A 20,433-nucleotide genomic window follows, 5' to 3' on the forward strand; every position below is an offset into this window, starting at 1 on the left:
TTTGTGCTCATCCAGGAACAGAAGTCCTCCAGCAGCATCCCGTGAGGAGGGCAGAAAAGCAGTATGACAGCCCATCCCAGCAGCTGAGCTGTGCTGTGGGATACGCAACTACATAGAGGTGAGTCTGTTTATCCATCTTTCTCTTCTATCCTGTCCCCCTTCCATCCATGTGTCATAATGAAATATTCATGATTTACAGCCTCTGTTTTCCTGATTGTCATCTGCAGCTCTTATAGCAGAGGTGAGCTATATGAATGCTTTCTATAGAGATTGTAAGTACTTCTTTCACACGTAATGTATTGATCAGGCTTTGTACTGCATACAAGGTTATACATCTCTACGTAGCAAGGAAATCTTGATGAGCATGTACCCTTTTTTTTAGCCCTGCAGTGAAAGTTAGCTTTTATTTGCTGATATGTGCACATAGGTCAGATTTGTCCCTTCCCATCTCCATATTGATTTGTTTGCTATTGCCATTCCCTGCCTGTCAGCTACTTAGCAGCCCTACCCCCCCACCCCCACCCCCTGCCTAATTCTTATAGATGGGATAATGTTTGAGGGGGCAGTTTTATGGCCATTAGCTTTATATCTCCATCACAGGGAGATGACTTGTGAAAGTGAGGCCTTTATAGTCATACAGACAAACAGCCTATATTGATTTCTTAACAAGAACCAAAAGTTAGATGTTTGAGATCAAATTGTAGTCCTGTCTTATTTACTTTGTATTTAGTAACTGTTTAAAGAAGCCATGGCTAATGGATCAGGCGTTTGAACTTAACCACAGGGCATGTGAATCTTTCCACCACCTCTCCTAATCACAATCCATCTCTACTTGCTGTTCCATGACGATAAAAGTCTGTAAAAATCCTACGGTTAATATCTGTTACCTGTTACCTTACTCTTTACGGTTAAATAAAACTGTAATAGATCCAGAGGGAAAATCTAATGAGACATTTCATGTAATTTTACAGTAAAATAGTCTACTGCAATAAAATATTGTTTTTGGAAGTGAAAAAGAACATGTCATCTTATAATTTACAGTGAAAAACTGTAAATTGACATTCCCAGAATTCTCTGTGAGACAGCTCACTCTTGACTGTTTTTCATTGATATGACGGTTTGTTCTTAGTTTTTTTTCTTCTTATCATTCATGTACATTAGGGTTTTATGTTACGTCTTATGTTGTCAAATTAATGGTTATTGCATTATTTTAGTGTCATGTGTGTTAGCATAATAGTGTTGTGTATTGGTGTGTAGGACATTGTGCACTCTTTATATAAGTATTTTGTGGAGTATTTTGTGGTAACTTGAAAAGCAAATTTTTATGAACATAATTAATAATGTGGCTTTCTCTTTGCCATCAGCTTTTTTTTTCTTTTTTTTTTTTAAGTGGTTGTCAATATAAGTAAAAACAGATGTTAGAAATTTGGTCTATATTGAAACCTGATTTTTATTATTATTATTATTATTATTATTATTTTTACTGTGAATTTAAGTTACAAACAAATATAGAGATAGACTGTGGGCGGATGGATGGATGGATGGATGGATGGATGGATGGATGGATAGATAGATAGATAGATAGATAGATAGATAGATAGATAGATAGATAGATAGATAGATAGATAGATAGATAGATAGATAGATAGATAGATAGATAGATAGATAGATAGATAGATGGATGGATGGATGGATAGATGGATAGATAGATAGATAGATAGATAGATAGATAGATAGATAGATAGATAGATAGATAGATAGATAGATAGATAGATAGATAGATAGATAGATAGATAGATAGATAGATAGATAGATAGATATCATGAATGTAATGGCAGGGGCACTGACCGTTCTGAAGGTGCTGGGCAGCAGATGGCACAGTGGCCTGTTGCCTGGACACTACGTGGCAGCCAAATCTAACATGGCCAACAGTGCTGTATGTGTATTTTTTTGTTCCCCTACTAAGAGACTTTGTGCTTATGTGAATTTAAAGGAGTAGTTCACTTTTAAATGAAAATTCTGTCATCATATACTCACCCTCATGTTGTTTCAAACCTGTATGAATTTCTTTCTTCTGCTGAACAGAAAGGAAGATATTTAGAAGAATGTCAGTAACCAGGCAGTTTCTGGGTCCCATTGACTTCCATAGTATATTTTTTTCCTACTATGGAAGTCAATGGGACTCAGAAACTGCCTGGTTACTGACATTCTTCTAAATATCTTCCTTTCTCTTCAGCAGAAGAAAGAAATTCTTACAGGTTTGAAACAACATGAGGGTGAGTATATGATGACAGAATTTTCATTTAAAAGTGAACTACTCCTTTAATACATAAAACATGTAGAATATACAAACAAGAATGAAACAAGGCCAAATGCCAAAATGCCAAAAAGGAAATTCTGTCACCCTTATATCGTTCTTATATCGCACCCGTATACCCTTATAAAGACTTTGAAGATTTTTTTTTTTGAGAACTATATCTGTTTTTTCTTTTCTTCCTTTCTTTCCTTTTTCGTCCATATAAAATTATATATAGTTTATTTTTGTCCATATAAAATTATTTGGTTGCCAACATTCTTCAAAATATATTATTTTGTGGTCCAAAGAAGAAGAAATGTCATACATGTTTGGAACGACATTTTTTGGTAAACTCTTAAACAGCACAGGGAAGACTTTCTTACTCTAAAATAAAAAATAAATAATAATATATTTTTTTTAATTAAATTAAAACTTAGCTGTAAATGTCCAGAGATTGTCTTCTGAGTTCTGAGCTTGGTCAATTATTTTCAGTTAATTACACTGCTTAGTGGTAGTTTGAGAAGCAGATTTTAGAATCAACATTACAGAAACAAAAAGAACAGATCCCAGTACTTTGCAATTGATCTGTGCTTCCCCACTTGAATGCACCGGCCGCCACTGCCCTGTATGTGGTCAGTATAGAAATGTTCTCTTGTCCATGCAGTTAAATTTGAAAGTTTCTCTTTTTCAGATTTAAGATGTCCTCCACTCCACTGGCCGAGGCAGAAGAGGATGTGTTTGGTGAGTGACCTCTCCTGTCTGCCCAACCCTTCCCCCCTCCATTAATGTCCAGATCTTCATTTCCACACTCCCAATACACTGAGCGCATTACAGGAGAGAGCTGCTACAGTCTGGCCTCTAAAAGCACCAGGGGCTACAATTCTCTCAGTGGATGTGCATTGGTTTGTTTTAGAGTTGTAAATATTTTATCAAACATTTTTGTCAAATTTTTAGATGCCATCTATCATGGCAATGGGAATTAATGAATTAATGGTAGATTTAATGGGCATATTCAAGAGGCTGGCTTCATAGGATTTTAGTACAGGCTTTGAAGGTGCAGCCTTGCTGAGTCAGTGTCTACGTCACCACAGGAATTAGTGCTGAGATCTGAAAACAATTTTGGAGAATGGAATGGAGTAGAACCATGTGGCAGGGTGGCTCTTAAAAATATTAAATATTTATGTGCATGCCCTTACTCCCCCAGACCCAATAAGCAGCCTCCCTCAAAACATGCATTAGTGCTGGCCACTTTTTTTCAGCAGCGCTGCATGGTTCTGGAATAATTTTTTTATTAATTTTTCCCATAGGCATTTTTTTAAGTATATATATATATATGTATATATTTTATTATTATTACTTCTTTTTTTTCAGACAACATAGCAAGATCGACACAATTACAACATTTGTGTTGCTTCATGCAAGCACTTTTGGTGCAGTTTTCTCTCTGGGACTCACTGATTAATGACATTTTCTGTACAAAATCATGGGTAATGTCATTTTTCACCACGAATTCAGCTGTTAAACATGATTATTTAAAAAAAATAAGTTGAAATTATGCGAATGCATGGCTGTAGCAAAAGTACATAACCTTGATTAACAACCTCATAACTCACAGTATGTCTGTCATTAAAGGTTTAAGTTATCATTAAAAATCAATTTACTTTTGAAGTAAATTAATGTTTTTACTCCTAGAAGACCCTCCTCGCATGGTACAATGTTCCTGGTTGTCTCTCTTAATGAGGTCCTGCCGTATAGTAAAAATTGATTGGGGAGCGTATGAACTTAATAGCCTAGAAGTTGTTTATTTTCTCTATTGATTACTTTAATAAAGTTTAGTGCACCTGGCGTTTTCAAATTCCATTTTTGGAACTCCTCCTACAACTTTTATTTGAACTTCTCAAAATTTGGGTCAGTCATAAACACTCTGCTGGTCAAAAGCTAAAAACTTTAGATTAGAGTACAATGAGACAATCACTGTAACACATAACCTTGAATGGATTATTTTAAAAAGGTGGCAACAGCTACTGGGCCTCATAGCGGCAGCTACCTTTGTCATTCCTCTGGGCCTGCTCCACAATCAAGCTCTGGTTAAAGGGTCTCGCCCCACCCCATGCGTGGCACACAGGCCGACACACTGTCCCTCTTAGGGTGACCCACGGCTGCGTCAGATCCTTGGTCCCTTGGAAATCACCCAGTTTTTACCAGAATGGGGTAACTCTGGGCTCAGATCCCAGGAGGAAAGTGGTCGTGACAGACGCCTCCAAAACAGGCTGGGGTGGGTCGCCCATGTCGAATAGGCACATTAACCGCCTGGAAATGATGGCGGTAATTTTGCCATTTAAGGAGTTCCAGAACTCAAAGGTCATCATGTCCTGGTCTGCTGGGACAACAGGGCAGTGGTTGCTTACATAAACAACCAAGGAGGTCTCAGGTCTCGCCCTCTGCACAGATTGGCAAGCCGTCTTCTCCCATGGGCACAGAGGAACCTCCACTCAATGAGGGCGGTTCACGTGCCGGGCTCCTCAAATGAAGGAACAGACATGTTGTCACGTGGAGGACCTTCCCTTGGGAGTGGAGACTCCATCCCCATGTGGTCATTTCAATACGGTGCACCTTCGGTCAGGCGGATGTAGACCTCTTTGCGACAGAAGAGAACTCCCACTGCCTGCCTTCTGTGCCTCTATGCCTTCCCCCCTGTAGCCCTGTTTCAACAGATCATCTGTCGAATTTGGGAAGAAGTATGTGCTGTTCTTCTGGTGGCACCACGCTGGCAGAACCAACCCTGGTTCCCAGAATTAGTCCAGGTACTGTCAGCAGGTCCATGGCCCATAACGCTGAGGAGAGACATTCTCTCCCTGGCGAGGGGAACGATCTGGCACCCCCAACTGGAGTTGTGGGACCTGCATGTTTGGCCCCTCGATGGGAACCACTAGGCCTTCACTGGGAAGTCATGAGAATGATCTCAGAGGCAAGGGCTCCCTACCTTTCTTAAGCAGGTAAAGAACTCTGAAAATAGACCCCGCCGAATGTGATACCGTTCACGCTGAAAGTTTATGTGGAGGCCATTGCGGAAAATCACGCCCTAATGGCCATCCAATCGATCGGGAACCCCATCCTAGTCATTAAGTTCTTTAGCATCAGTCAAGCGAGTTGTAGATTTCTAGGCTCTGTCTGTGGAACCTTCATGCCTTGAGTTCTGTCCTAACGATGTAAAGTTTCCCAGGCCGAGAAAAGGTTATGTGCCGAAAGTGCTTTCCACCCCGTTTAGAACGCAGGTGATAGCGCTGTCAGCATATCTGTGCGGCAGCTTCCGTTCTGTTCTTGTAACACGGCGCTATTGGAATAGGTTCCCCATACACGTCAGCTAAAACTAATGCAATGCGAGTGAACCACATCAAAAGGGTACGTTTATGGTTACTCACGTAACCCTGGTTCCCTGAGATAACGGGAACAAGCATTGTTACCGAACACCCTTCTCAAACCTAAAATTCCGAAACGTCAGGGGTGCTCACCTCCTCGAGGTCCAGTTTCCTGCAGTTTTGCTCCAACCTTAATATAAAAGGCTGAAAACAAGCTAATCAAAGTCTTCAGGATTACTAGAAAGCTACAGACGGGTGAGTTTGATCAAGGTTGAAGCTAAACTCTGCAGGAAAGTGGTGTAGTGCAGAACCTTATTTACAGTAGCGCAGTACCTTATTTACTCCTAAAGGGTGTATATTAGTAACTAAAAGGCCCATATTATTACTAGGTGTGCCGCACACATCCTGAAAAGTGAAGCCAAAGCATTTTTGACCACCCCCTGGTGGCTGGCTGCAGTATAGGTCTTAAACCCCGCCCTCTCCATGTAATCAAATGGGACATGAGCCAATCAAATAAAATCCAATTACACTTCAAATAATAATTTTTTTGAAGTTTCTGTTATTTTAGGTAGTTCTTACCACGTAGACATATGTTCAAGTGTTCGTTCCCCCAGTAAGTTTGGTTTTAGTTAATTTTTTTATGCTATAAAATGGGGTGTAACGTTATGATTGACAGCTGTGCTTGATTGAGTCTGTGGGAGCGGGAGTGTGGGCGGGAGCTTGATGCTGCTGCTCCACCTCAGGATCACTCCTGCGCAGACTCGGACTCAGAACTATGTAATCGGCAACGACCGTTGCTGGGATGTTTTTGCTTAATATTTCTACAGTGGAAGGAAGTGGAGATGCGCTGTTTTTTCTTTTTTCGTTTAGTTCATTTATTTAACAGGGACCATGCACAACACAAATGTTGTGCCAGAGTTAGCTAGAGCTAATTTGCATCTGTAGTCCCTCCATTACAATCCAGAAAACAGAAGAAAATAATAATAAATCACATCACAATATCACAAATTACCATAACATTTAAAGTGTACCACCCCAGTGACAGTTTTTGTACACTGATGTTTTTGTACCAATTTTTTCAGAGACACACAATGCTGTATATCCCACAATGCAATGCTCTTCACTTGACCTTGGTTTAATTTCCAAGATGATGGTTGCAACTCATTGTAACTCGCCACTCATTATAAAAAAATCAGTGTGATGAGGTCATTTCATAAACATAACGATGTCATGTGACAACAAAGTATCATATTACTGTCCTTTTTTCTTTTTTTTTACAAAATGAAAATAAACATAATACTTTTTTAAAAATAGTAAGCAGTATACAATATAAAGAATTCAAATAAATGTGCAAAAAAACTGCTGAATTTAACCACAGTATAATTATTTATTTATTTATGCATCAAATCATTAAATCACAGCAAATTTATGTCTATGAATGTAATTGTGTGAAGTTGTGCAGTTTGGTTTTTACTAACACGTTCATTTTCTAAACACAAAATACTGAAATGCGAATAAAATTGAATCTCTAACTTTGTATTTTGCACATATCTACACATTGTCCATTGTCATTCTCTCACTTTCATGTATATGTCAGTGTGTGTTTGTGTATTTCCTGTTTCTGACCCTCACACACCCCCAGGGTGCACATGAGGAATGACCGCCCATCATTCATATAAGTAATCTAGGCTGCTGACAGCTTAATAGCGCTTCAGGCCTGCTTTTACGGTGTCACTGCGTTTTACGAGAACACTAATATGTGCATGAGTGTGTGTTGAGACCAGCGCAGCAGTCTTTTATCAAGATTTTCATCATGTTTGCAGTTTGTGTCTTTATCGACATGTTTGCCTCCAAATACTCAATATCAAAAAAGTGTTACATATGTCTACTGTATGTGTTTTATACCATATCAGATCTGACAGAGGTGGTTCCTGAGACAGAACGACTTGACAGCAGCCTACAAAAAGCTAAAGCACAACTTTCAATCAAAACCAAGAGGCATCGGCCCTCCCGAACCCGCCTGAGAGATAGTGTGAGCTCGATAGATGGGGATGAGAGCACTGATAGAATGGTGTGTATACACACACACACAAATGACAATCTCTTATGTATCATGTTGTTACTCACCCTCATGTCATTCCAAACTTGTTCGCTGTTATAAGGGTCATCATAATACAACTATTTTTTGAGGCAACACCAGTCCTGACTCAATTAATGCCCCATCCACATTATCATGCAACTGGAAGTAAGCTATTTTCTGTGAATTTGTGAGATATCCGATTAACTAACTGTATTTTTAATGTTTTTGAAAGAAGTTGCTCATTAAAGATGCTCATCAAGGCTGCATTTGTTTAATCAAAAACACAGTAAAAATAGCAATATTGTGAAATATTATTACAATTTTAAATAACTTCAGCAGCTATTACTCCACTCTTCAGTGTCACAATCCTTCAGAAATCATTCTAATATGCTGATTTGATGCTCAAGAAACATTTCTTCTTTTTCTTCTTCTTCTTCTTCTTATTATCAATGTTGAAAACAGTGTTTTCATGCCAGTTCAAAAATGCTATGTTTGTCTTTGTGTGTGTCTGCGGTTTAGAGTTACGGCGGCTCCGTGCAGACCTCATCTTCTCCACTCCACCCTTCCTTTCGCTGCTCCTCCCCCTCCTCTGATCTGCTTCTCTCCTCCCCTTCCTCACGGAGAGACCAGTCCTTCACCTTTGACCCCTACACTGTGGTTGGAGAAAGGGAGGTACAAGATGAAAGACGGAGCTACAGACACCTCCTGAACACCTCCTCTCAGGAGACTTTGCACCTCACCCGTACTAAATCCCCCTGCAGACCCTGCGCCCATTCAGAGACATCTTCCCCAGCCCATCGCTGCGAGACAGACAACCTCAAGTCACGAGAGGGCAGCCAACCCCTCCTACACTATGGAGAATACTCACAGAGTGAAGGTTTGAACTGCATAAGTACATCTCATCACCAAATATATACACTCACCGTTACCGGCCACTTTACCTGTTCAACTGCACGTTAATGCAAATATCTAATCAGGAAATCACATGGCAGCTTCACATTGCATTTAGGCATGTAGACATGGTCAAGATGATCTGCTTACATTGAAACTGGGGAAGAAATGTGATTTAAGTGGCTTTGAACGTGGCATGGTTGTTGGTGCCAGATGGCTGGTCTGAGTATTTCAGAAACTGCTGATCTACTGAGATTTTCACACACAACCATCTTAACAGAGAATGGTTCAAAATGAGAAAATGTGAAATGAGCAGCGGTTATGTGGACGAAAATGCCTTATTGATGCCATAGGTCAGAGGAAAATTACTAAACTGGTTTGAGCTGATAGTAAGACAACAGTAACTCAAATAACCACTCGATACATCCAAGGTCAGAAGAGCATCTCTGAACACATCATCTTGAAGCAGATGGACTACAGCAGCAGAAGACCACACCGGTGCCACTCCTGTCAGATAAGAACAAGAAACTGAGGCTACAATTCACACAGGCTCACAAAAATTGGACAATAGAAGATTGGAAAAACGTTGCCTGCTCTGATGAGTTTTGTTTTCTGCTGCAACATTTAGATCAGAGGTCTTCAATCCTGCTCCTGGAGGGCCACTGTCCTGCAAAGTTTAGTTCCAACCCTAATCAAACACACCTGAATCAGCTCATCAAGCTCTTCAGAATCGCTTGAATATTCAAAGGCAGGTGTGCTGAAGCAGGTTGGAACTAAACTCTGCAGGACAGTGGCCCTCCAGGAGCAGGATTGAAGACCTCTGATATAGATTATAGGGTCAGAATTTGGTGTAAACAACATGAAACCTTGGATCCCTTCTGCCTTATCAATGGTGTATCAATGGTTCAGGTCACTGATGGTGTAATGGTGTGGGGAATGTTTTCTTGGCGATCTTTGGGCCCCTTAGTACCAACTGAGCATTATTTAAAAGCCACAGCCTACCTGAGTATTGTTGCTGACCATGTCCATCCGTTTATGACCACAGTATACCCATCTTCTGATGGCTAATTCCAGCAGGAAAATGCGGCATGTAACAGAGCTCAAATCATCTCAAACTGGTTTCTTTAACATAACAATGAGTTCACCACTCAAATGGCCTCTACAGTCACCAGATCTCAGTCCTGAAGTGCACCTTAGGATGTGGTGGAACAAGAGATTTACATCATGAATGTGCACCCAACAAATCAACAGCAACTGCATGATGCTATCATGTTAATATGGACAAAAAATATCTGAGGAATGTTTCCAGGACCTTGTTGAAACTATGCAATAAAGAGTTCAGGCAATCCTTAAGGCAAAAGGGGGTCCAACCCTGTACTAGCAAAGTATACCTAATAAACTGGCAAGAAATCAGCAAGATTACTTATAAGAGTAACTTGGACAATAAATGTGAATTCTAATCCTGAATTTATTTTGATTCTGATAGCAAATCTGAACTGATTCTGATTCCGCATGGTTCTGAGTTCTGACCTGGATTACTGTAGATTTTGTAGATACTCTATTCTGATCTGGACAAATTATGATTCTGAATTCTTATTGATTGATTATGATTCTTATCCTGGGCCCAGTTTTTCCTGAAATAATTAACTCGGATTTGATCAAATCTTGAAAATAGGTTGTTCAAAAGAAAAATGATTTCTGAAATCGAATTAGATCACGTAACCCAGTCTTGGTTTTTGTTAAAAACTTTAAAACTTTTTTTAGTAAAATTGGGATACCTTTGATCTAAAAAAATAAATAAATCAGGATTACCGTGATCTCATCAGAAGGATGGATTAAGGGTGGAATTCAGCAACAAAATGTAATAAAATTATAAAATTGGTCAAATAATAAAAATGTTGCATCATATAATATATATTCATTCAAATGTATTCACATTTTTCACTTGATTTGTTTACCGTTACAGTAAAAAAAAAGTAGATAGAGTAGACATTAGGTTGCCTAATACGCCTTTTTCAGTACAGTAAATAAAAAAATATAAAAAGTAATTCTCCATAATAATAATCTCCCTGGCCCAAACAGCTATCAATATTAAACAAAATTATTTAATTTAAATGCCATTTATCACTTTATATTAAATATGATCAGTCAATTATCTGAGATGAACCAGTCAAAAGTAGTTTCTAACAATTCAAATAAAAACACATAAAGTGTTCCAACACTGACTATTCGTCCTGTTGTTTTTTATTGACAGTAGCTAGTAGCCTACACTGTTACATGTATGCCCATTCAGAGCATGTGTAATCCGGAAAAGTTGTATCTGTGTATCAAAGTGTATCTGTTTTAGGGTGATCCAATCCAATCTTGCTTTTGAAAAATCACCATAAAAGTGAGATGGATTACCTGATCCTGGATAGCAAAACATGATATTTCCAAATCCTTCTGTTCCAGATTAAAATATCTGACCACCTGGGCCCAGATTCTGATGCTCAGTTTGATGATCTGTTTTCAGATGACAGTCATGACACAGGCCCTGATGAACCAGAGAGTCCAACAGTGCTGCTGGACAAGAAAACCAGGAGACGGTTTCTTGATCTGGGGTTAGTTTCCTACAAATCCTACTGTAAATAACTGTTTTTAAGTTGATTCAGTTAAATAATATTTTTAAATTGAATAAAAGCAGTTAAAATAGAAGTTAACATGTTTAAGTTATCATTTTATTAAAGTGCAATGTACAATCTAACTACAGTTTTTATCATATCAGGAGTTTGTTTGCTACATTTCATTTGTAAAAATATTGGCATAGGTTAAACGTTTTTTTTTAATGTTAAACATGCAGACACTATAGAAACTATATAATTAGGCATTTTGTTGCTTTACTTCCTGACGACTGTAAACTCCAGGGCCCGTATTCATAAAGAATCTTAATGCAAAGAGTAGCTCCTAGTGACAAAATTCTAAGAAAATTCTTAGAAATGTGGGCGTTTACTCTTAAATTTAAAGAAAAAATCCTAGTAAAGAAAAAAGTAATTCAGAAAGCATCTTAACCCTTAAAAGAGGTCTTAAGGTCAAAATTGTTAGGAGTACGGACGAGGACTTTTAAGAGGCTTAAGAGTTTCTTTAGCAGAGGAGAAAATGGCAGAAAGACGAAGAAGGAGAAGAAATGTGTTGTAGACAATGGATGACAGTGAGTTAATAAGACGCTATAGATTAGATCATGCAGGGATCATGTTTGTGACAGATCTTTTTAGAGACACGCTAATATCTCCAACACAGCGCAGAAATGCCATAGCGCCCAAAATGAAAGTAATCACTACATTACGATATTTGGCAACTGGGAAAATTCCATGTTTGATACATTAAAACCAACATTCAAACCACCATTTAAATAGACATGCCAACAATCAGTGTAATTAGAAAGAGTGGAACAATTTTTATCATTCTAAGCCAAGCAAATACCTTATAGGAAATCAACAGCATGGTTAATAAAATAAGGATTTATATATATAATGTGTGTGTGTGAGAACGGTCAAATAGGAAAAATTACGCATGTAATTTCAAAGTGAAGGCTTAGAATAGACCCTATACTTAAAATCACTTTTTTCCCCTTCTTGGACAACCAACCAATCACAGTCTTCAAAAGATTGTGTCATACATAGCAACGGGGTCAACCCCGCCTTCTTACTAAGATAAAAGTTTTTGTCTTTTCCTTACTCAGAGTTGCTCTCAGATCAGTTCCGAATTGCTCTTAAGCTAAGACTCCTACGTAAAAGTTTTTAAGCTAAATTAAGAGTTTTCTGAGAGGATTCTTAGAATCTTTATGAATACGGGCCCAGGAATTTGTATATGAGAGCAAATATTTTTTAAGCTCTCTGTCAACCACTAACATCATACAGTTGGAATAGTAGTGGCCAGAGTTGTGAACTAAATTTTATCTGCTTGTTTTTCTGCGGGGCAGGGTCACTTTGCGTCGCACATATGGAAAGGTCAGGAAAGACAGATCCAACAGACTATCAGCAGGAAATCGGTATGTGTGTGAGTCTGTCCTGTGTTTACTCAGCTAATGTCAGTCATCTGAGCACCTATGTTTCCTTGCGTATACCTGTATAGATTCAAGTGTGTGAGGTATTTTGTGTGTTTGTATGCAGGGATTCAGAGAGAACAGAGAACCGATCCTCACGTTCCTCTGGTCCACCGTTTGTGCCTTTCTCCTGGTTCAGTGAAAGATTAAGAGGCTCTGGCTCCCCCAAGAACATTCAGTCCCAATCCAAACCTTTCACCCAGGTTACCTAACCTTAACTAGATTCCACATTTCCTATTATTGTTGTATGAGGAACAATAAAGTGTTGCAGTGATGACATATTTTTGTAGGCCAACCCAGAAGTCAACATTATACTGGTTCTCTCGTCAAAACCCCAATAGGATTTTTCCATCGGCTTTTTATTTTAAAAAATAAGCTTTGTGACCAACAAAAGTTTATGATTCTTACAGGTTTTGTTTATCATAATCTTCACAAATGACCACAACTTTTTTATAAATTTTTAAGCAATCATCAGAAGTAAAAAGCTAAATGTAAGCTATGAAAAAAAATGCTCCACCATTAAGGTTCTGACAACTCTTTCAGGCTTTGTTTAAAAAAAAAAAAAAAAACAAAAAAAAAAAATCCATGAAAGTTTGAGTTAAAATATTCAAAAACCCATTTAAAAAACCCATTGAACCAGAAGGGCTAAAATGCTAAATTGCTTCCAGGTTTGGCCTACAATGCCTGTATGAAAATGAAAAATTATTTATTTTAAACAGCCAATTATGGCATGATACAGCACTATAGCACTCATTCCTCTTTCTTCAAGGGCTCCAGTACTGATGAGGACTTTGATTCTTCAGTGGGTTTACTGGAAGACGCCAGACCCTGCAAGACTGAGTCATCACAACCATATCAGACCCTCCCAGAGCATTCAGATGGGGTGAGATAACTACAAATCACCCACTCACATGTCTAAATTTGGTCAGTCCAACTGGTTTGTGCCTTTCATAGAATAGTTCATCCAAATATACCAGTCCAAGTTCAGCAAATTCTCCTGTCATCACCTCAGTGCAATGAATTCTGGGGTAATGTGGGATGTAAAGGATCCATCTGTTGTATCATTCATTACCCTCAAAACGAAGGACGCATTTGAAAGAGCCTTCGAATTGGGACAGACTTCGTAGCGCCACGGTGATACAATCAGCCTTCGAATGCGGCCTTGAAAGGATGCAGCCTCTGAATTGGGACGCAGCTGTGACAAACTAGGCTGGATGCCAGCCGAACTTAGCCCCGCCTACAACATTTGAGGTCGGGAAGTTCGGTCTGGACTTGATCCGTTGTGGAGCAACTATGCTCGAACCAGAGCTGTTCGGACCAATCAAATTGTCAGGGCGGGCTTTATGCGAGGATGGACAGATGATCAACAGTAACGTAATCATCCACGTCACCAAAGAGCGCTTGGGTTGAATTCGTTTACAACAAAAACGACTGCCACTGGAGAATTGAGATGTGTAGATTCCGTCATCACGTCTGTTATAGAAGATATCGACAGCGCATTAATTTTAAAAGAGGAACAAAGAACCGCGATCAAGGTATTTGTCGATCAGAAAGATGAATGAAGAACATGCGCCACTTACTCCGTTGCTTTGATTGGTTGTAGGTCTATCCAATTGAGTGCAGAGGCAATTTCTTTCCTGGTTCAGTTGAAACACGCCCCATAATCAAAGCCCAATGGAGCAGTATCAGACTCATATTCTGACTAGAATCTGAGTATGACAACATCAGGCTAATGGCAAACATGTTAGAAAGGCTACATTTTCAGAATCATTACTCCAGTCTTCAGTGTCACATGATCCTTCAGAAATCACTCTGATATGCCAGTTTGGTGCTCACGAAACATTTTGTATCATTATCAATGTTGAAAAAAGTTGTACTGCTTAAGATTTTTGTGGAAACCGTGATAAACTTCCATTCAAAAGTTTTTCAAAACCAAAAAAGGTTTTAAAAAAAGAAAAAAGAATAAAATTAAAACTTTATTAATGCTGCAAAGACGAATTAAATGTATCAAAAGTGACAGTAAAGAGATTGATAATGTTACAAAATATTTCTATTTCAAAATATTTTAAAAATTTAAATCGTATCATTAATTACTAAAACCATGTTGTTCCACACCCGTAAGACCTTCGTTCATCTTCGGAACACAAATTAGAGCTTTCTGATCTCTCCATAGACTGCAACGTTATTGCAACTTTCAAGACCCAGAAAGGCAGTAAAGACATCGTTGAAATAGTCAATGTGACTACAATGGTTTAAATGTAATGTTATGAAGCGACAGGAGCGTCAAGAATAGTTTTTGTGCGCAAAAAACAAAAACAAAACAACGCGTACAGCGTATAGGAGACTGACACAGAAGAGAGGAAATTGTTGAATAAAGTCGTTATTTATTTTTATTTTTTTCACACAAAAAGTATTCTTGTTGCTTCATAAAATTACATTTTAACGGTGTCTTTACTACCTTTCTGGGCCTTGAAAGTTGCAATGACCTTGCTTGCTGTCTATGGAGGGATCAGAAAGCTCTCGGATTTCATCAAAAATATCGAAGGTCTTACGGGTTTGGAATGACATTAATGACACAATTTTCATTTTTGGGTGAACTAACCCTTTAATTATTCCATACTTTTGAATGGTAGTGTATAAAAAGTATGCCTAAGGCCTGCCCAATTGGCCTAACGGCCGTTTCCGATAACCAGGTGAAGATTACCTGCGCGTTCTGTCTTTTCAGTGTGGCAAAGTAGTTTAATTCCAATTTACTTTTATCTGATTCCATTTTATTGCGACCTCAAATTTAGGTTGGAATGCCAACTCATAGATTCCTAATGAATGAGTAAAACATAAAGTAAAGAGTTAAATAGAATAATCAAATGTCTAGATTATTCTATTTAACTCTTACCTTTATATTTTACTCGTTCATTAGAAATCTATGTCACACAAAGAGCCTCACGCAGGTTGTTTAACATGGGTTTCACAATCACAAACTCAAGGTAATTGACTATACTGTTTAGATGGCCTCCTTCATGCTTGCTCTATATAAAAGTATTTGTTTAGTCCCCATAGATCTGTAATTAAAGTAACACTATCTATAGTCAGATATCATGACCACAACTACAGATATAAGCTGCACTGTAAAAAGTTTAACTATTATTTACTCAATTTTATTGGTGAAACATTTTTACACTCAAAAAAATTGAGTAAATTTTAAAGCTGTGAAATCAATGAAATATACTGTATGAATTGAGTAAATGCAAGTAAAAAAATTAATTAAATCTGAGTAACTGCATCTGGTACATTAACAAATAAAATTGAGTAGAAATAATTTAACATTTAAACATTAAAAAACAATATTTATGAGTAATATTAACTGTTTTTATTAATGAGTAATATTAACGTTTTTATTTTCTCTAAACCTTTGTAAAATAGTACTCCAGACAACCACCATTATACATTACATTGGCCTTTATTTTCAATGAGTACAGCAATACAGCACATTTTAGACTGTTTTTTCATGTATACAATATTGCCTGCATTTAAACTTATTTAACAAGTAAAAATGAAATATTTAAACATTCAGGTAGCCTAATTCAAGTGTAATCAACCACTCTGTTATCCAATATCCACCGAATCTGCGCTGGTCCTCGTGCCGGAGACAGACTCGCGCTCTGCGGGTGAACTTTGAACTTCATACCGCCGTCCTGCGTTTCACTCACAGTCACTGTCTGAGGCACAGCCGAAATATACTGCGAGCGACTGACATAACCTGCCAATAAACAAAAAGTGATAGTTCTGAGGACATTTTATCATCCAAATGATAATAATTATATTCATTATCATTATGAAAGTCATGTGTTTATGCAAAGCGTTTCAATCACGCAAAAAGACAAACGCGGCTCTCGTCTCGTTTAGGTGTCGAATTACGCCTCTGTATGTTGTTTTGCATTAAATATGATTTAAAACACAGTAATGATTTTATAGATAAAATAAAACATACACCAACCTGAATTTCACAGTGAAAATGCACCAAATCTGCGACGCTGAGAAGAGAGCTGTTGTCCTGGAGACTGGAGAGTTCAAACAGCCACGCACTCCAACCGTCGAGTTTTCGTCACGTCAGAGGGTGGGGGAGGGGGGGGGGGGCATTGTTTTAATTGAGTAAACTTACTCAATTTTAAGAGCGTGTTAAATATATTAATAATATTGATTTGAATTAAGTAATTTTTTTGTTTCTTGAAACAGATCAGTTTAATTAAACATTCTCAAATATTTTGATAGAAATTTCACATATATATTAAGTATATTATAAAGAAATAATTGGTTAGTCAAATACTAAATTATTTTATTGAAAAAAACTTAAATATATCTGTAAATTTTAGATAAAATTAACTGTTGGATTTTTACTCAATTATTTTGGTATGTTTAACTCAAACAATCAAGTAAACGATATACAGATATTTTATTAAGTTAATAAAGTTAAAAATTTCTGTAATATTTACTAAGCCACAGAATTATTTTTTACAGTGTGACCAACATTACTTCTCTTGATTTGGTCATGCCATGGTTTCCCACCACATACACTTAGCTAGAGTAACATTACATTAAACAGAGGTAAGGCACACCCTATTTAGGTTGGTGGATCAACGTTTTGTTGTCCTAAACGGAAATTCCCTTTTTAGCCTTTACAGTCTAAGTACACTTGAACTAGTGCCAAGTGTTAGCCGGAGCTCTAAAATCGCAGTTGGTGCGCCCTATGCTCCACTCAAAACTGGACTTTAGTCCATTACTAACCTGATGCAGATTTGCAGTAACATTTGCCTTCACTTAATCTTCTTGAGAAAATAATTTCAGAGCAAGTCAGAATAAATACAGTTGTAACATTTTAATAATTAGTCATTATTAATGTATCATGCCAATACCATAATTCAAAGAAAATCAATACAAAACATCATATGATCTGGAATAAAGAGTAAAAGATACTCGTACAAGACAATACTGAGGTGATTGACTCTCGGATGGGGATGCTATTTTTGCAAGAGAGAGTTCAAATGTTAATATCCAGAAAAGTCCTTTGTTTTCTCAGTAGCCAGTCTAGATAGTCTGCCATCAGTCAGTTTTTTTTTTAAATGCTAAATGCAAAAAGGGACAGAAAGGTTGCAGAACTGCTTGCAGGAACGTTTTAATATACAGGTAGAACATTAACATAGATTTTTCATTTCAGTCTTCTCAAATGCAAAGAGGAACATTTGGAGATCGATGGCGCTGGCACACTGCTATGCAGCATACAACCATCATTCAATATGAAGGACAATCATATTATATCGAAGTGGAACAGATTTACACTAGCTTAATTATATCAAAGGTGGTTTGTGCTGCATATTCAATTTGTGCTCAGTAAATAAACTGCTGTGCTGTTTGAATATACATTAAAACATTTGCCTGTTGTTTTTGCTTAAAGGAAATGTTCATCTGTCCAGATAGCACAGGTACATATGTAAGATGTCTGCTAAAGATCTGTTAATCTGGAAAGCATCTGCTGTGTAAAAACATCTGATATCTTAGAGAAGGCAGTTTTACATACAGTACATTTTAAATCCTAAACATCTTAAAGACATCTTCTAAATGTCTATATGACATCTAACAGGAAATGTCCTTGCAGATGAGCACTCTAAAAAATGCAAATAGACATCTCCAAGATGTACTTGTGCTATCATTGCTCACCCTCATGTCATCCCAAACCCGTAAGACTTTCGGTCATTATCTTCGGAACACAAATGAAAATCTTTTTGATGAAATCTGAGAGCTTTCTGTCCCTCCATAGACAGCTCCGCAACTGAATAAAAGATAATACATGTGAATAAAAGCCTAAATTCAATATATTCATCAGATAAACCGTTTTATTCATATAGATTAGTTTTACGATCTCTTATGAACGTTTTGAAGCGTCAAAAGGTCAGTTGTGTACAGTAGCTGTCAATGGAGGGACAGAAAGCTCTCAGATTCTATCAATAAGATCTTCATTTGTGTTCAGAAGATGAACGAGAGTCTTACGGGTTTGGAACGACATGAGGGTGAGTAATTAATGACAGAATTTTCATTTTTGGTTGAACTATCCCTTTAAGCAGTCATTCTTCAATCATTACACCTGTAACCAATTTTGCATATTAAAGGTATAGTTTGCTCCTTTTTTCAGAATGACTGTGACAACAGTCGAGGCACAGATTTCAGTTTTAAAAAGAAGATGCTTTCTGCTGCTGGTAAAGATCGGACAGAGCGACAGAACGCCGTTAATGGAAAACGGGACGGCGGGAAAAATGGACACAGTGAAGATGGACAAAAATTACTGACCACTTGATGGCATTTCTGAAAGACTGAATACAATTATGCTGCAGGTGCCATTATTAATGTCAAACGTTGCTTTGGCTTTCACAATGTATTACCGATTGATATAGTAATAAAGATAACTTCCAAAATTGTTCATTTAAATATTTTATTGAAAAAGTGATTCTGGAACATCAGTGCAAGATGTCTAAAGGTTAAGTGTGTAATTTGTATTAATCATCATTATTTTAACTCCTTTTGATGAAATATGAGGCACAGAAATAGTTGTTTAATGTACATTGTTGTACATTTGTAACTTATTGTACAATAATAAGACATTCCCAACATATTTGTGGACATGAAAGCATCCACAAAAAAATAAAAAATAAAATAAAAAAATTGACATATCATTTAGAAAAAGAAGGAAAAAAAGTTAGTTTAAGTATAGCAGACAGCTTGATGACAGTCTTACCACTTGACAAAATAAATGATAAATATGTCACCTGTGTCATTACAGAGAAATATTTGAGGTGTTCTGGGATCATGTAAGCTGTGATGATGACATGGGCTTATGTGGAACTGTCTTGTTGAAAAAAAAATCAATGTCATTAATGTATTTTGCAGCTTTGGGCAAAACCTGGATGAGCAAGAGGAACTAGACTGCTACCCAACGGGCCTCGACTTCTAAATCTACTGTCCGATACATGAGACCTGAGAGAACAAATGACTCTTATGAGCTGGTCCTTTTTAGTGAATCATAAACATTTAATGCGACCAATGAAGCCCAAAAATAATATTCGGCTTTCGACAGCGATCTAATGTAGCCTACCACCTGGCCCGATGGAGACATCTTGCATCTGACATCGAAACCTGCTCTAACAAAACCTGATAGCAATGTCTAATTCGTGAACGAACAGTTATTCTGACTCTGAGCCGATTCGGCTGAACCGGTTCACAAATCGCACTGAATGACCTGGTTACAGCAATTACAGATTTCTCAATCAATTTGACACATTTCTCCAAACTCAGATCGCTGCTTTCAAAACAATTAAAACGGTGATCTGAATACTTTGTAACTGTCCTAAACCGATTGTCATTTTTTGTTAATTTCATACAAATTACAAAAAATATGCATAATTTTCTCAAAGCATTAGTACAAAAGTCTCAAATGGGTTCACAACAGTTCACACAGCCAACCAAAATTTTTATATTTCAGGGAGAAAACAAAAACAGTTGCAGCTCTTTTTATTGATTTTTTACAAAAATGTCATATTCTCAATTGCACTCGGAATGAGTTGGCCCCAAATTGGTGGGTTAATACACACATCACAGGAAAACAATTCTAATTGTTTACACAGCTACCACAATCAAAAGTAACAAACATTATTATAGCCTTTTGGGGTGCCGCTAGCAA

At 37.5% G+C, this 20,433-nt stretch overlaps 1 protein-coding gene across 1 annotated transcript; it reads left to right on the forward strand.

The window, feature by feature from the left end:
* Positions 1-15: 15 nt before the first annotated feature.
* samd14 (sterile alpha motif domain containing 14) lies at positions 16-19,176 on the forward strand. Its single transcript, XM_081392102.1, has 10 exons — positions 16-118; positions 200-241; positions 2,988-3,037; positions 7,569-7,726; positions 8,255-8,612; positions 11,139-11,226; positions 12,585-12,653; positions 12,775-12,910; positions 13,477-13,590; positions 18,892-19,176. Exons 3-10 carry the CDS (start codon positions 2,995-2,997, stop codon positions 19,051-19,053), a joined length of 1,128 nt encoding a protein of 375 aa, XP_081248228.1. The 5' UTR covers positions 16-118; positions 200-241; positions 2,988-2,994; the 3' UTR covers positions 19,054-19,176.
* The last annotated feature ends 1,257 nt before the right edge of the window (positions 19,177-20,433 follow it).

Source organism: Scardinius erythrophthalmus, assembly GCF_964197995.2.
Source record: "Scardinius erythrophthalmus genome assembly, chromosome: 18".
Classification (NCBI taxonomy): Eukaryota; Metazoa; Chordata; class Actinopteri; order Cypriniformes; family Leuciscidae; genus Scardinius; species Scardinius erythrophthalmus.

Coding starts and splice junctions, on each gene's coding strand:
- samd14 (XM_081392102.1), top strand. CDS start 2,995: ATGTCCTCCACTCCACTGGCCGAGGCAGAAGAGGATGTGTTTG. Junction 7,727..8,254: donor ATGAGAGCACTGATAGAATG/GTGTGTATACAC, acceptor TCTGCGGTTTAG/AGTTACGGCGGCTCCGTGCA. Junction 12,911..13,476: donor AATCCAAACCTTTCACCCAG/GTTACCTAACCT, acceptor TCTTTCTTCAAG/GGCTCCAGTACTGATGAGGA.